The sequence below is a fragment of the Notolepis coatsorum genome (genome assembly GCF_963971535.1).
Source record: "Notolepis coatsorum genome assembly, chromosome: 1".
Taxonomy (NCBI): domain Eukaryota; kingdom Metazoa; phylum Chordata; class Actinopteri; order Aulopiformes; family Paralepididae; genus Notolepis; species Notolepis coatsorum.
The window spans coordinates 299,255,351-299,272,647 of NC_140165.1; the positions used below are offsets into that span (position 1 = coordinate 299,255,351).

Here is a 17,297-nt window from a genome sequence, read left to right on the forward strand (position 1 = left end):
GTTTTTAATAACCACACTCTGGAACCACTGGAGAGCACACACTAACTATTAATGTGAACATCTTGTGTACAAAAATCATTTGTGTCGCTGAGGAATCCCGAAAAAAATTATTTTGCCAGAGATTCGAAAGTCCCTCCTGAACCAACTGTGAAAGAATGCATATTATATATGTATATAATCCCTATATTATATTATATAGTACTAAACGATTTAGTGTTGAACTGAAATAATAAATCTCATCTCAGTAACACTTTATAATACAGCAGGTACAGCAGACAAAAACAAGGCAACAAGGAACAATTGGGGACTAGGAGTCTAATTTCCCTGACATTTACCCCGTAATCCAGCCCGCCCCCTGTTGTTACTCTTTATTTACAGAGTAACTACCTTGTACTTACAGGGTAAGAACAAGAGAACAGTAGATACGTTGTGGTTTAATTCAAGAATAAAAACATGTTTTACAACTCCCTGCATACCTTATTATTCTGTAATTAAAGATAAACATATGTATATTATTAAATTACTGTATTGTTGTGTCCTCTGATGACAATACAAGGCGTCCATAGCTGTGCACTTGAGAGGTAAATGAGATTTCTGCTCCAGCCTGCCTGTGCTGAGCTGCTGCGGTGCTGGATGAACATGCCTGCTACAGACCTAATCAAAATCATACCTCATACTTCATGAAGTAGAAGACATAAGCGCAATAAATCCCTGGAATGTGGGTGAAGCTTGTGTGGTAATATTGCCTTGGAATTTCATAATTAATATGTGTGAATAAATTGGAGAACCATAAATATAAAGCCAGATGTACCTTTCAATAGCAGAGTGGACTCAGGGGCTAAACAGTCTCAACTGTCAGTTGAGACAGCTGCATCAGATAACAGCTGCAACAGTTATTTCAACCCCCACTCAAGCAATGACTAAATTAGAGAACAAACGACACCTTCTCGAACTGACTATATGTAAATGCTGATCAGAGAAAGCTGGGTTGACCACAGGGCAGACCAGTTTAGACTTGTTGAAGCATGGACACTAACTCACAAACAAAGTAATCGATTAATCAACTGTTTAGTATCAAAAGGTCTCATATGATGTCTGGTATCAGTCTTAGAAAGCACTGACTGTACTTGGATGATATTAGACATCTATAGCCATACCAAAGGGTTAAAGCGATCATGTCACACCCCCCCTCGTGAGACAAGCCAGGTCCCTTCATCTCAGCAAAAGATCACACGGACGTGGGCCACCGATGGGCCCCTTCTGTCCCATCACGTCCCCACAACCCCAGGGGGGGGGGCTGCCAGCGCCCACAAGGACACCCCCCACAAGCAGACGCTGGATTGGACCAGCCATATGTATTATTGGCTAGAAATGATAGGATATAAGGCCCTACATAGGGTTATTCAGGAGCGCTCGGACCCAACCAGGGGGTCTGGGGGCTCCCCCACCGCTGAACCACCCAGAAACAACTGTGAGCTGATTGCATTTTACGTGAGTAAAATCATGGGAAACACCAAATGGTTGTTTATAGATTAGAGTAATGTTGTACAGATCCCTGATCTGTAAACCAGATTTACTCATGTATAATGTGTACAGTAAACCATGTATGTTCAAATTATGTTAACCAAGTGACTGTTTGATGTGCAGTATTTAGGTTTGAAGATGCAAACCTGATTGTGATATTTCTGTACAACAGACAGCTGTTAAATATTATCTGATCATCTTTTGTATGTAGAAGTCAACCTTTTATTCACCTTGGACTCCTGGCTCTAATCAAATAAATCAGCTGAGTTGAACTACAATTCTGGTTTGTCTGGCGTACACGTTTTATTCTTCATCTGCATTAAGCCAGATGAGGAGACCAACCATTCTATCAAGTATGAATCTTTCCTCCTCCGTCCAGATAATCAATCTCATTGTATTGTACTACAATAACCACAAATTATTGTAGGAAGTCTGTGGGATTTTACTACAGAAATGGTGCCGTGTTGCCCTACCCTTGGTGTCTCCCCCTGAAAAGGTGCGGTAGGGTCTTGTTATATGTATCATATCTGGACCGTGCTGTAAGTTGGGGACACGGGGCGAAGAGCTGGGGTGTTGCTGCGTTTGAAGTGATTAACGATGGGCTTGTTGTCTGAATGGATGAGGGAGAGGAGAAGGATGGAGGTTGGTTGTGTACGCCACTGTTTGGGGCCCGCGGTGAATATGGCGTCTGCATGCAGGGTTGGGGGTTGCGGTGGGAACAACTGGAGCGGTAAATGCAATATTATTAACAATAGAATAACAACAACAACAATATCTTAGCTTGTGTGTCCGGAGGTATGACGATCGCGCTTGTTGTGCAGTGAACATGCAAACGTAGGCTTTTTGTGTTTGTGTGTTCATTCAGACACAGGAGGCCGGTCTCGGCCCAGCGGGCCACGGGGGTTAGTTAACTAGTATGGAATGTACTTTATGAGCTAAACGGGGGAGTTGCACCAAGAAGGGTGGTGGCGCACAGACTATCTGGTCATGTTGTGGAAGATAGCGTCGCATGACGGCAGGTAAAAGGCTTTTCTTGCTAGGAAGCACGGTTATTCTGTTGTATACGACAGGGGCGCGTTCTGAGTATATAATTGCCCTAAAGTTATTCTCAGGAAGAGGGCGCAGGTAAGACGAGGAGATTTGACTGTTCTGAAATGGAAGGGGAGCTGGGTCCAAGGTGCATTGTGTCCCTGCTTGTAGTCACAGATAGCGGGACGGGGACCGTGAGTGACGGGTCAGTATGGGCATAATTGCGTCGGGCTAAGGGTTCTGTTACTATTTCAGAACATACGAGTCAAGTATGGTGAAAGGTTGTTAGACCCTGGCATGATCAGCGCAGGGGTCTGTGCGATTGCAGGATTAAAACGTAGTAATTGATGGAAATGTAGGGTGCCGGCGTGTTCAGGGTGCGTTGTCCTTTTTAAGCTTGAGCGAAACCGGCCTGTTGATTAATTACGTTCGCTGTGATACAAAAACGATTCGGTCGAACTGACTGATAAGTACTTAATGGTTTTGTTATGATATTTTAATGACCAACGGACATATTATGTTTGAGGCGAGTCCCTGCTGTTGGTTGGGGCTAGCTGGCTAGCTCTGTGGAAAAGTCCGCTGTGAAGCTGGGGACGTTACGATGGCGTTATGAGAGAATTGATTAAACACTGTGGCGGCGATTACAAGTAAGAGGCGGTTGAGACGCAGGGTGGCAAAATTGTGGCCGTTTTGAGGGTTATTATTAATGCGGTAACGTGGTAAATGATATTAAGGATTCGCTGCTTGGTGACGTCATGGTGTTGTGGAGAGTATGTAACGTTCGCGGTGCTATGGAGTGAGGCGGAGAAGGTAGGAGAAAGGGTTCGTGTTGAACTATGTGTGCGGCGTTGGTTGGTGTAAATGTTTTAAAAATTATTTTCTATTAGAGTGGTTGGCTATTTGAAGCTTGTGTGAATTGTTTATGCTTTGGATGGTACTGAGCGAATTGCGTGGATGAACGGATCTTGAAAAGCACGGCTCCCGTGAGGGCCTTGAACGTCGCATTAGAGCTGGCTAAGGCTAGTTAGCTTGCATGCCGTTGTTTTGTGGCGTTTGGGGGGCGGCATATGTTACGTTTAGAGTTTTGATAAAGATGTTGGGGAAGGGGTAAAGGAACGTGATAAATGTCGTGGCAGATTATGAATATCGGGGCATGTTATTATGTTGTCGTGGCAGACCTTGGTTGTCATAGCAACGTTAACAGCCGCTTCGGTTGCCACTGCGCATGCGCGGTACAACGTGGATGGGGTCTCGTGCATTCGGAATAGTTCGCTCAGGGGATGGAAACGGGTAAGAGGGTATTCTGCATTATGTAAATATGGCGGTGTTTGTATATTGTGCATTGGATTTTGGTGTAAGCAGGGGAAGAGGTGTAACATGTATAGGGATTGATTAGAAATATGTACAGCTCAATACACACAATTGTTGAGGGGATGCAGACCAGAGGAAGACTTTTGTCTTGTTTACATCAGGGTCCCCCAGTTTCAATTCATCAGATAGTCAGTCAGTACTGCTACAACTACATACCAGATTTGCAAATTCAGTCACCCGTGTTGAAATTGAGAGTAGCTATGGGCTGAATTTGGAAAATGGCTCTACACTAAAGTTACACAATGCTTGCAGTAAAATCAATTTATCACATGTGTATGAAGAAAGGAGCATTTAGGGCTAACCACTACAAAAGTTATGCTGAGATGGAGGATGCCTACATGTATGATAATTAGAGTTGATGGACATTTCCAGTTTTTTAAATTTGTGTAACGTGTACAATGGTAAGCTTGAGGATAATAATGTTGTGTTTTATGTAGCTTGAATTAAGAATGCATTGATGTTGAAATGTCAGAGGTTGATACTTGTTATAGCTTTAATAACACTGGAGATTTAAATAGGATAATGTTTATATTATTTACTAAATGTTTTTGTAGTGGAATTTGATACAAGCCCGGTTGTGAAGCAGGATAATTTACTGATGCTTGTTTTAGATTGTTAAATCTTTAATACACTGTTGATATGGTTAGGACATGTGTTTTAGATTGTTAAAATCTTTGATATAGTGTTAAAGTGTTGACACAAGCCTTCGACTTGTAGGATAATTTATTGATGGAGGCTTGCTGAAGATGACAAATTTTGACATGAGTGTTTTATTAATCCTTAATAATTTTGTGTGATTAATTCAAAAACCTGGGGGCGCTTGCCTTTGGGAAGATGAGAAGTGTGATTAACCGTTTAATGATTTACAGATGAAGGGTTGTATTACCCAGGGGGGTAGGAATCCTTTTGAGGCGGGCCAATAGGCCCAAGGGGGGTCAGGATGTACAGCTGTTGTTTACAATGGCTGTTTGTTCTTTTATGACAGGATGACGTGAGATTAGATGCAACAGGAGAGAGAGGTCAGAGGTGAAGATGCAGGAGACAGTTGTAGAGTGAGAGAACAGTTGGCAGGTAGGGAGGGGATTAGGCACCCCGAACCTCTAGCTGTCAACAGGCGGCAGTGGGCTCGCAAGAGTCTGGGCGCACGTTAAACACATTCTATAGTGCTGGGGAGAAACTGAAGGCCCTCGTGCGTAACGAGGTATGAAATAACATACCACTGTGGTACCGTCTAGTCGGCCCAGGAAACGTCGCACGTAAGTTGGTGTGGGCACTGGGTGGTACGTGGACGACAGTCCACACCTAGGAGCAGGGCGGTGCACCGTAGGGGGCACAGCTCCTGCCATGAACAGGCAAGGCTGGCGAAAACGGTCAATATTTCCATGCCCAGAGCAAGCGGGGTGGGGACAAGACCGTCGGTTTCTAAACTGAGTGGCTGATAGGTACTACGGACAGTCAGCTGCTTGGGGTCCTGACTTGATGACGGACTATGAGGTCGCTATCGACTGGGTCGCCAGCCGGTCAGGAGAGCGTTATGACCCCTGCTTATAGTCACAGATAGCGGGACGGGGACCGTGAGTGACTGGACAGTATGGGCATAAATGCACTTGGCTCAATGTACAGTCAGGCCACGGTAACCTTACTAGCCGATACAGGGTTAGTAGGCGAGCTGTGCTTCTGTGATCAGTGTTTTTGAAAAGAAAATGCTGGGAAGCAGAGGGATGAGGGGTGTCAATTCAGAGGAATCTGAATTGTCTCTCCTAAGATTGGAAAGGGACCCAGCCTTAAACTGCACCTGAAGGTAAGATAAGGGGACTTCTTCTGTTCATGTGAGGAGACCTTAGCCTGGAAGTGGAGGCCTGTATCCTTGGTTGGGTGAGAGGGGGTCCAGTGTAGGCGGCAATGCGGCCCTGAAAAAGCCGGTTTCCCCACACGTGGTATCTCCTGATCCTGGAGGGGAGAGGTGCATCTAAGTAGGGCAAGGAGTGCATCCGAACGGGAGGAGGGTACTCTTAACTGGAAGGAGGTTAAAAGGGTCAAAGCGTATTTTTATGACAGGGGAAATGTTGAGACAGGAAGCAAGCTAATACAGGACACAGCTGGGTTAAGTGAGTGAGACAATCAAGAAAGTGGCATTCATTTGGGGTTATGACTTATGAAAGTTAACTGGTTGATAAGGGAATAATTTGAAACTGTCTGTGCACTGGACGGCAGGGATGGTTCTAAATTTAAGATGGGTCCAGTCCATCTTTGAAGTGAGGGTAGGAGTGTAGAAATTAAGTGTGAATTGTATTAGCCAGGGATGAGTGTAGCCAGATGAGAGAGTAGAAGAGATGAGCGCAGGGGAACTAACCCATTGTCGGTCTGTGGTTGATTAACGAGTGTATGAGGGAAATATATGTTTATAATATGAATGATTACTGGAGCTCGTAATTTTGGTTGGGCTGGTACAGATGGTATTTTTTATTTAAATTTAATTTTTGTATGTATGTGTGAGATTGAGATGTCCTTTAGTGAATGATTGAGCGGGGGATGGGGGCAAGGAGGCTTTGTCTACACATTCACACACACACACACACACACACACACAGACACGCACACACACACACACACACGCACACACACAGACACACACACACACACACAGACACACACAGACACACATTCACACAATTTGGTCACACATGCATGCGCACACGCGACTTAGCTTTCACTTAAGGTGAGACTAGTCTTAAAAATAACAAAATGTGTTTAGGTAAGGAGTGTATCGAACCACTTGGGTTATACCATTATCATTTGTTTCATATCATTTGTTTTACTGCATTTGATTTGATTTCTGTTGAACGTTTTGTAGGGATGAGGTATTGAATTTAAATTTTTGGATTTCTTTTCTATTTTTATCTATGATTGTGTGGCCTGAATGGGTGTGAATGGAGCCTGTAGAGGGTGACTGTGCTGGCTTGAAAGGTTTTAAATTTCTTTTCTTTTCTTTTTTAATAACCATTGAGGTGGTCTACATGTGACATCTGTTGGAATGTTTTTTTTTGATTATTTGCGTTTTGTTTGTTGTTTCTCTATGATCTGGGGAGAGGACGGTTGGAGCGTGAGATACATTGGATCAGATCAATGGCAGTTAAGTGGTCCCATTACGTTTTGCATAATGATTAACCATTTGGCGTCTCTTGAGAAATATTTGACATATTGTATAAGGAAAATTTGTTCTGTGTTTTTGTTCCCTTGCAGTTCAGTCGGAGAGGGAGGATGGACCATCACAAGTGGGGGATCATGGGGAAAATGTGTAGGAATACATTTCATTAGATTATGACACGATGGTGTGACCCGTTCAGTCAGTTCCTGTGGGAGATTGTTGGATTATGAAGAGAGGTCGCTTGGGACTCTACCCCTCCTTCAATATAAGCCCCGAATACAAAGGCCGGAGGTTGAGACATACCTCCAGACTGACGGAGTCGTTCGTCTGTAGATCCATGGAAATACAGTCATGGGACAGAATATGACGAGGTCCAGGCCTAAAAACAGTGGCTTCAGCTGAGGCTGGCCGACATGGGGTGGAGGGGGGGGGGCGAAAACGGTCGGAGACTGTGCAACCAAAGCGTTGAACAAGGGCCTCTGTGTGATTGATTGGTGTGTTGGACGGGAAGTGACTGAACGGTAACGACTGATATAGATTATGACACAACGCAAGAGTACTAAACTAAACACATACACATAGGTAGAGTAAAAAGTAAGGTGTAGGTTATGGCCGATATGGTGAAATTTTTTTTCCCTTGCGTGATGCTCCTCCCTCCCTGTCCGTCTGTGCGCGGAGGTGGTAAGGTTTATGTCCATAGGGATGTTCATAAAAGGGGGGAGAGGTGAGAAGACCAACTGAGTTGATTGTGCAAAATGTGATTGGGCTGACTTGGAAAAAGAATTAACAGGAGAGGAGAAGCAAAATGTATGAAAGAATGAAGAATAATCTCTGTGTCTCCACAGATCATGTCAACGGATACCATAATTTAAAAAAAATTGTGTTTTACTTTAATGTGTAATGTTTAGATTACATTGTTTTAATTGTTTTCAACAAATAAGCCTCTGGCTGTGAGCCCAGAGGAACAAAGCCTGATGATAGTAGGTGGTAAACACTGTTTCATTAAAGGCAGAATATGTTAATTGGGGAGCTGGATGAATGGGTCACCAGGATTCCCCGGGAGGGGGCCATAGTCAGGGGAATGTGGGGGAGAAAAGAAGAAGACAAGAAGAAACTAATTGATGATATGTACCAAAGAATAATGAAAAAGAAAAAATATGAGAAAAAAGAAAAATTGGGAAAAATATGATTTTTATTATTATATTGTATGGTTAGTATGTATAGAAAATCAAGTCAATATACAGTATGTGACAATGAGAATTGTCAAAGTGGGGAAATGTGGTAATATTGCCTTGGAATTTCATAATTAATATGTGTGAATAAATTGGAGAACCATAAATATAAAGCCAGATGTACCTTTCAATAGCAGAGTGGACTCAGGGGCTAAACAGTCTCAACTGTCAGTTGAGACAGCTGCATCAGATAACAGCTGCAACAGTTATTTCAACCCCCACTCAAGCAATGACTAAATTAGAGAACAAACGACACCTTCTCGAACTGACTATATGTAAATGCTGATCAGAGAAAGCTGGGTTGACCACAGGGCAGACCAGTTTAGACTTGTTGAAGCATGGACACTAACTCACAAACAAAGTAATCGATTAATCAACTGTTTAGTATCAAAAGGTCTCATATGATGTCTGGTATCAGTCTTAGAAAGCACTGACTGTACTTGGATGATATTAGACATCTATAGCCATACCAAAGGGTTAAAGCGATCATGTCACACCCCCCCTCGTGAGACAAGCCAGGTCCCTTCATCTCAGCAAAAGATCACACGGACGTGGGCCACCGATGGGCCCCTTCTGTCCCATCACGTCCCCACAACCCCAGGGGGGGGGGCTGCCAGCGCCCACAAGGACACCCCCCACAAGCAGACGCTGGATTGGACCAGCCATATGTATTATTGGCTAGAAATGATAGGATATAAGGCCCTACATAGGGTTATTCAGGAGCGCTCGGACCCAACCAGGGGTCTGGGGGCTCCCCCACCGCTTTGAAACCACCCAGAAACAACTGTGAGCTGATTGCATTTTACGTGAGTAAAATCATGGGAAACACCAAATGGTTGTTTATAGATTAGAGTAATGTTGTACAGATCCCTGATCTGTAAACCAGATTTACTCATGTATAATGTGTACAGTAAACCATGTATGTTCAAATTATGTTAACCAAGTGACTGTTTGATGTGCAGTATTTAGGTTTGGGATGCAAACCTGATTGTGATATTTCTGTACAACAGACAGCTGTTAAGGTTATCTGATCATCTTTTGTATGTAGAAGTCAACCTTCTATTCACCTTGGACTCCTGGCTCTGATCAAATAAATCAGCTGAGTTGAACTACAATTCTGGTTTGTCTGGCGTACACGTTTTATTCTTCATCTGCATTAAGCCAGATGAGGAGACCAACCATTCTATCAAGTATGAATCTTTCCTCCTCCGTCCAGATAATCAATCTCATTGTATTGTACTACAATAACCACAAATTATTGTAGGAAGTCTGTGGGATTTTACTACACTTGCCTGCCGAACTTGCATGCATAAAAAAAGATTGTCATAACGGCCATTAGAAAAGGGCTTTTGTTTTTATTACACTTCATTCATATACATACTGATTCATATGAGAAGGTTAGGTTACACCATAACTTGTAAATATCGGGGAAATAAAAACTCTAAATCCCCAATTGTTCCTCCATGTCTTGTTTTCTTCTGCTGTACCTACATTTAACATGATTTAAGTACCAGTAGGTAAATATTTATGTGTACGGATTAAAACGAGGAAGTTACACCATAAATTCCAGGTAATTAAGATAATATATTCCTTTATTGAGCCCCTTGGGGAAATGCAGGCGTCATAGCAGCATGGGGGAGGGGGGTACAGGTATGGGCATGGTAATAGTAGACATAAATATATATAGGCGATAAAATTAGTGCAGATGCAAATAAGCAGTGTAAACAATATATTAACTCTGAATATAAGCATAATGAGCAAGTAGGCAGAGTAATCAAAGGTGCAGATGATGGTCTGTATGCCCTATCAGTTATATTATACGTTACAAAAAATATATATACTATGAGTAAGTAAAATATACAGTATACACAGGTACAGTATACATAAGGTGCCCTAACTGGCATGATATTGTGATGGATCACGGTTTATGTGGGTTTTATTTTAGTTTATTCTAGTGTGCTTTGGATGTATTTTGGGTTTTCTCTGTTGAGCTGTCAATCACCAGACACCAGTTATTTTTTGTTTTCTCTGGTGAGCTGTCAATCACCAGACACCAGTTAATTGCCATGCGGCACGGCAGGTGTGTGGGCTTGATTGCCACCTGATTGGTGTCAGGTGTGCAGTGGCTTTAAGTAGGCTTGGTTGACTGTGTTCGGATGCTTGTCCATTTCATGTTTTCCCTCACTAGTAGAAGAGGAGTGTCTCAAGCTCATGATTCTAGGGTTTTCTCTGTCTATAGCTGTTGGTTTCTTTGTTGTTTTTAACTGCTAGGCAGCGGTGGTTACTTTGGGTTTTCCCCCCAGTTATTTTATACTGGTGTTTTGTGTTTTCTACAGCTTTTATTTTTATTAATTTTATTCTTGTGTTTTCCCGCACCCTCTCTCATCGCTCTGCGATTCCAGTTAAGATTCCCCTTGTGTGTGTCTGCGCGTGTCCTACCCCCCCCCCCCCCCGACAGATATACGTTATGCGTTGTAGTCCGTGCAGGTTAGGTGGTAAGAGTCAGACACACTTAGTGATCTGACATTCCATTCCATTCCGAATGATGCTGTACAATGTAAGCTGTATTATAAAGCGTTAACAAGAAATCCATAATAATACCTCAAGAAGTTCATGGGGGATAGAATGATTTATATAAGGGTCTTAATGACAACAATGAGGAGAGATGGTGCCCAACATACAAGAAAACAGACAATAGCCAAGGTCTCTACTGTCTTCGTTTCCTTCTTACTGACAAGCGCTCCAGACTTGGTACTCTGACAGGCTGTGCTCTGGATGCTGTGAGCCTGTCTCTGTGCTACCAGGAAAATCTTTATGTAGATACTAAGCATTATGATTCCTGGAAAGAATAAAGAGCTTATGACGCTCAGCGTGCTGGAAGTTCCAGAGTAAAAAAAACAAAAAGGAAAACATATTCCTTTACATGACATATAATTGTGGTTAACGTCTTCAGCTCCTGAATAACCGTCAGCAGAGAGACCAGTCCAAGGGCAATTACTGCACAAACCATCCAGCTAAACCCTGGTCATGATCGTTGCGATATGGACACTTATTTCATGTTTATATTGCAGGGGATGGCAAACTGCATAGTATCGGTCAATGGAAATACAAAAAAATATATAAAACGGAGGCAGTGCACAGAATAGCATCAGCAATGATGTGGATTCTACAGAGGAAATCTCCCAAAAACCAGCATCTTTCCACAGGTTGCATCATACTAGGAGACTTAATGACTACGGCCCCTAAGAGTAAGTCAGCCAAAGCCAGGGAGGGGATCAGGTAGGTAGTTGGGGTGTGAAGCTGTCTGAAGTGAAGGATGGTGATGATGACCATAAGGTCTCCCCACATCGAGAGAAGAGCCATTGAGCCAAAGACTAGATACAAAAACCCTCCTACTGCTGTAGGAAAGACTGCTCTAAAGACAGGAGTCATTCATTCATTCAAAACACAAGTCTCTGCTGTCTCTACGTTTCCATTTAACATTTTCATTTAACATTTTCGTTTCCATGTTCTGTCTTGAGAGACAAAAAACAGACACAAAAAAACACCATTTAGTCAACATGTAAATTACTACCACGTTTTAATTTGAAATATGAATCTCTTTATATTTCTTATTGAACATACAATATGACTTAAAAACAGTAGCACAAACGTAAAAACAGTTTTATATATTTTATTAAAAATAAATTGTGAGAACAGTCTTATCTTTGTAGGTTAAGTACTGTTGTGTAGTGTTCGCTATTGCCCACCTTTTAGCCACTGTCATCTTGTCATCAACCAGGAAATGCCGCCTTGAAATGCATATTTGAATTTGGGGATGCGTTTGCCATTATGTGAATGATACATAGAGTGTTCCTTATCATAACAAAGAGCTCTTAGAGGATAGAACTTAGAGGTAACTTAGAGGTTAGAACTTAGAGGTAACTTAGAGGTTAGAACTTAGAGGTTAGAACTTAGAGGTTTAAGATTTAAGATTTGTTTATTAAGGACAATGCAAATTAATGAACATCAAGTTCAAGTTCAAGTTCTTTAATAGTTGTCATACAGAAGTACAGAATACTTTCATACAAAATGCTTCTTACTGTTACGCTCCAGAGACTGTGCTAGACAAGATAGTATCAAATAACATAATAACATAATATAGCATGAATTTAGAAGAAGAATGAGGTCACAGTTGTTCGGTATAGACATATGTACAATGTTCTGAGTTACCATATAATATACAATACACAATACTATGCAGTGTACTAATGTACAGTACTATCTAGTGCAAAGCAGAAATGGGATGAGGTACAATTTTAGGTACAATTTACAGTAAGGTGTACGAGTTGTAGTGCAATCCTTCATCCATAAATATAAAGTGTGGGGAGTGGGTGCTACAGTGTGTTTGTTTAAAGTGGGTGTGTGCTATAAAGTGTGTGTAGTGGGTGCTACAGTGTGTTTGTTTAAAGTGAGTGTGTGCGTGTGGATGTGTGTGCTATGTGTGTTTGGTGGTTGTTGTTGTGTAGTGTTCATTCATTGTTCGTTTAGCAGCCTGATGGCCTGGGGATAGAAGCTACTTCTGAGTCTTTCTGTGCTCGCCTTGAGACTCCTGTGTCGCTTGCCTGACGGCAGCAGTTCAAAGAGGCAGTTGTTCGGGTGGCTCGAGTCCTTAATAATTCTCTTAGCCTTCCCCTTGCAACGCTTGTTGTAAATGTTCTGGAGAGTGGGGAGCCCCCCTCCAATTGTGCGTTCGGCTGAACGTGTCACTCTTTGTAGTCTGCTTTGGTCTTTTGCAGTGCTATTCCCAAACCAGGAGGTGATGTTGCCGGTCAAGATGCTCTCTATTGTACATGAGTAGAAGTTCTTAAGGATCTTCTGGCTGACTTGGAACTTCCTTAGGCGCCTGAGGAAGTAGAGGCGTTGTCGTGCCTTCTTCACCACACTGTTAATGTGTATGGTCCATTTCAAGTCCTCGGATATGTGGGCTCCGAGGTACTTGAAGCTGTTGACTCTCTCAACCGGTGCCCCGTCGATGCTGAGGGGGCTGTAGTCCTTGACCCCCGACCTCCTGAAGTCCACAATCATCTCCTTTGTTTTGCTGACGTTCAGGGAGAGGCTGTTTTCCTGGCACCATCCCGCCAGGACCTTGACCTCTTCCAGGTAGGCCCTCTCGTCGTTGGCAGAGATCAGGCCCACCACCACTGTGTCGTCAGCAAATTTGACGATTGTATTGCTACTCCGCTGAGCCACACAGTCGTGTGTGTACAGGGAGTAGAGGAGGGGACTCAGAACACAGCCCTGGGGGGCCCCTATGTTGAGGGTGATGGATGAGGAGGTGCAGTTGCCTGCTCTCACCACCTGGGGTCTGCCAGTCAGGAAGTCCAAGACCCACTGGCAGAGGTCATAGCCCAAGCCCAGGTCCCTGAGCTTGGCTATGAGTATGGAGGGGACTATGGTATTGAATGCCGAGCTGTAGTCGATGAATAGCATTCTCACATAGTTCCCCTGCCTCTTGTCCAGGTGTGATGCTGCTGTGTGCAGCACATGGGATATGGCGTCCTCCGTGGACCTGTTGGGGCGGTATGCAAATTGCAGGGGGTCCATGTTGATGGGGAGGGAGGAGCAGATGTAGCCCTTTACTAGCTTCTCAAAGCACTTCATGGCTATGGAGGTGAGAGCTACAGGGCGGTAGTCGTTGAGGCAAGCAGGCTTGGATTTTTTGGGTACAGGGATAATAGTGGACTTCTTCAGGCAGGTGGGGATGACAGCCTGTTCTAAGGACAGGTTAAATATGTCAGTGAATGGACCTTATTTACATGAGTGTATGCATAACATCACAGCATGATAAGGACGTAAATATGACGGGAATAGCACAGGGCTAATTTCCACCCGTAGTCCGTAAGTAACTTAGAGGTTAGAACTTAGAGGTAACTTAGAGGTTAGAACTTAAAGGTAACTTAGAGGTTAGAACTTAGAGGTAACTTAGAGGTTAGAACTTAGAGGTTAAAACTTAGAGGTAACTTAGAGGTTAGAACTTAAAGGTAACTTAGAGGTTAGAACTTAGAGGTAACTTAGAGGTTAGAACTTAGAGGTAACTTAGAGGTTAGAACTGAGAGGTTAGAACTTAGAGGTTAGAACTTAAAGGTAACTTAGAGGTTAGAACTTAGAGGTTAGAGGTTATAACTTAGATGTAACTTAGAGGTTAGAACTTATAGGTAACTTAGAGGTTAGAACTTAGAGGTTAGAACTTAGAGGTAACTTAGAGGTTAGAACTTAGAGGTTAGAACTTAGAGGTAACTTAGAGGTTAGAACTTAGAGGTTAGAACTTAGAGGTTAGAACTTAGAGGTAACTTAGAGGTTAGCACTTAGAGGTTAGAACTTAGAGGTTATAACTTAGAGGTAACTTAGAGGTTAGAACTTAGAGGTTAGAACTTAGAGGTTAGAACTTAGAGGTAACTTAGAGATTAGAACTTAGAGGTTAGAACTTAGAGGTAACTTAGATGTAACTTAGAGGTTATAACTTAGAGGTAACTTAGAGGTTAGAACTTAGAGGTTAGAACTTAAAGGTAACTTAGAGGTTAGAACTTAGAGGTTAGAACTTAGAGGTAACTTAGAGGTTAGAACTTAGAGGTTAGAACTTAGAGGTAACTTAGAGGCTATAGATGTTAGAACTTAGAGGTAACTTAGAGGTTAGAACTTAGTGGTAACTTAGAGGTTAGAACTTAAAGGGAACTTAGAGGTTAGAACTTAGAGGTAACTTAGAGGTTAGAACGTAGAGGTTAGAACTTAGAGGTTAGAACTCCACCTCTTGTTATTGTTGAAAATGTGCATGTACAAATGTGTATTGAGCTTGCTATTATTGGGGTCTTTCATTTGAGGCCATTCATCTGTTTTGGTTTGCCAAAGTTCTTTCACAGAAAGCCAAGCTGTGCTCCAAAGGCGAGCAGGGGAGAGTAGGGTATATGCTAGAAGCTATTCACCTTTAGTTTGTTTATGGACCTTATCCATAGTAACCTCACTGGACACACCACATCCCACATTAACCTACAATAGCGAACTTTTCTTTTTATTATTATTTGTGTGATTATCGATTTTTCGAAGATATAATCCACTTCAACTAAATGTGAATGCCTTCTAGCCGTGACCCAGAGAGCAGGGCCGACTGTAATGTGCTCCCAGAAGGTGCAGGTGTGAACAGACTGGAAGGAGGAGGAGGAGTGGAGGAGAGGGCTGAGGAGAAGTGAAGATGAACTCAGTGGAAGCAGCACAGGGACCACAAACCAAAACAGTTCTTTCACACCTCTAATTGGAAGTCGAGTTGCATAACAGACTCTTACGTCAGTCACAGTAACAAACTAGGTACATTCAAATTTAATATCTACAAGCTGGGTTTTTTCTTTCCATCAAGGAACCTGGACAAAAATGCAGCTTCTTTAACAAGCTAAATCATTGGCCGAGTTGAGTAGGACAAGAGAAAACCCTCCCAGCAGCGATGCATGAAACACGGTGAAATTGCCCATAGGTGCTTTTATGGTTGGGGCACGACCAGTCGTGGCCATTGGTCACATTTCTAGAGCATAAAATGTCAATGACAAATGTAAAACATTTCGCTTCTGGCGGGACAAAACCTCATAACTCCATTTTTTTCTTTTTTTTTCTTTATATAAATCAACTCCGTAGATCATCCTCCTTATGTGTGTGTGGGTTTTACAAAGTTTAAACAATGGGAAAGCATTAAACCGATCATCTGTCTAAACCTCCTAACTCTATTCGCCCTCAAATCTGTGTTCGTTTTTTTCATCTGCTGAAAAGTTGGGTTTTTGGAGTTATGAGTTTTGTCCCGCCAGCAGCGATTTACATTTACAGTTACATTTAGTCATTTAGCTGACGGTTTTATCCAAAGCGACAACAAGTCAGCAGGAAGGGTACAACTCTTTCAGCTGAGTAACAATGTAACAGTAACAGTAACAGTGTTGAACTTGGGAGTTACAGTCTTGAGTGCATAGTGGTAAAGACATAATTAGCACTTACTTACTTACTTTCTTACCTTTTACCCCGTTTGGGGCATAGGCTGTCAACAAGGGTTCTCCCAGCATCCCGATCCTGAGCCAAATTAGCATAGTAGGTAGTAATATAGGCAAAGGAGATTATTTAGTAGCAAAGTGCATGATAGTAACATAATAGTATATTTAACGTGCCAAAAGTGACCCATAGCTTGAAGAAATGTCTTTTATCCTTCCATTTCTCTTACTGTACCTGCCATGTTTACACACGGTGCAGCCAGGTAACCCTTTCACACCTCTAATTGGAAGTCGAGTTGAATAATAGACCCTTGCGGCGCAGGCACACGCAACACAGGCACATGCAACACAGGTACATGCAACACAGGTACATGCAACACAGGCACATGCAACACAGGTACATGCAACACAGGCACATGCAACACAGGTACATGCAACACAGGCACATGCAACACAGGCACATGCAACAGGCACATGCAACACAGGCACATGCAACACAGGCACATGCAACACAGGCACATGCAACACAGGTACATGCAACACAGGCACATGCAACACAGGTACATGCAACACAGGTACATGCAACACAGGTGCAACACAGGCACATTCCATGATGCGACACAGGTACATGCAACACAGGCACATGCCATGATGCGACACAGGTACATGCAACACAGGCACATGCCATGATGCGACACAGGCACATGTGACACAGGTACAAGCCATGATGCGACACAGGCACATGTGACACAGGTACATGCCATGATGCGACACAGGCACATGCGACACAGGCACATGCGACATTGTAGTGGGTAGAGGACATCCAGTGACGAGGTACAGGTCTGCAGGCAAGATGGTAGACAGTGTGACGGGACATGACAGCTACATAGTCAATACTGAGACCCCGGGGGACAAGCAATGAGGTGACAGAGATGCGCACAAGTCATTGTATATGCAAGTCCAGGTCGACTCCTTATGTGTTCAAACAGT

General features: G+C 42.9%; 1 protein-coding gene across 1 annotated transcript in view; it reads right to left on the minus strand.

Moving 5' to 3' along the window:
- Window positions 1-11,667, minus strand: part of LOC311225385 (trace amine-associated receptor 1-like) — a gene marked incomplete at both ends in the record, with an annotated part of 25,618 nt that extends 13,951 nt beyond the window's left edge. The window contains 2 exons of the mRNA XM_084310647.1: window positions 10,998-11,178; window positions 11,444-11,667. Of these exons, the coding sequence (XP_084166773.1) occupies window positions 10,998-11,178; window positions 11,444-11,667 (405 nt within the window). The remainder of the gene's footprint in view (window positions 1-10,997; window positions 11,179-11,443) is intronic.
- Between the last annotated feature and the right edge of the window lie 5,630 nt (window positions 11,668-17,297).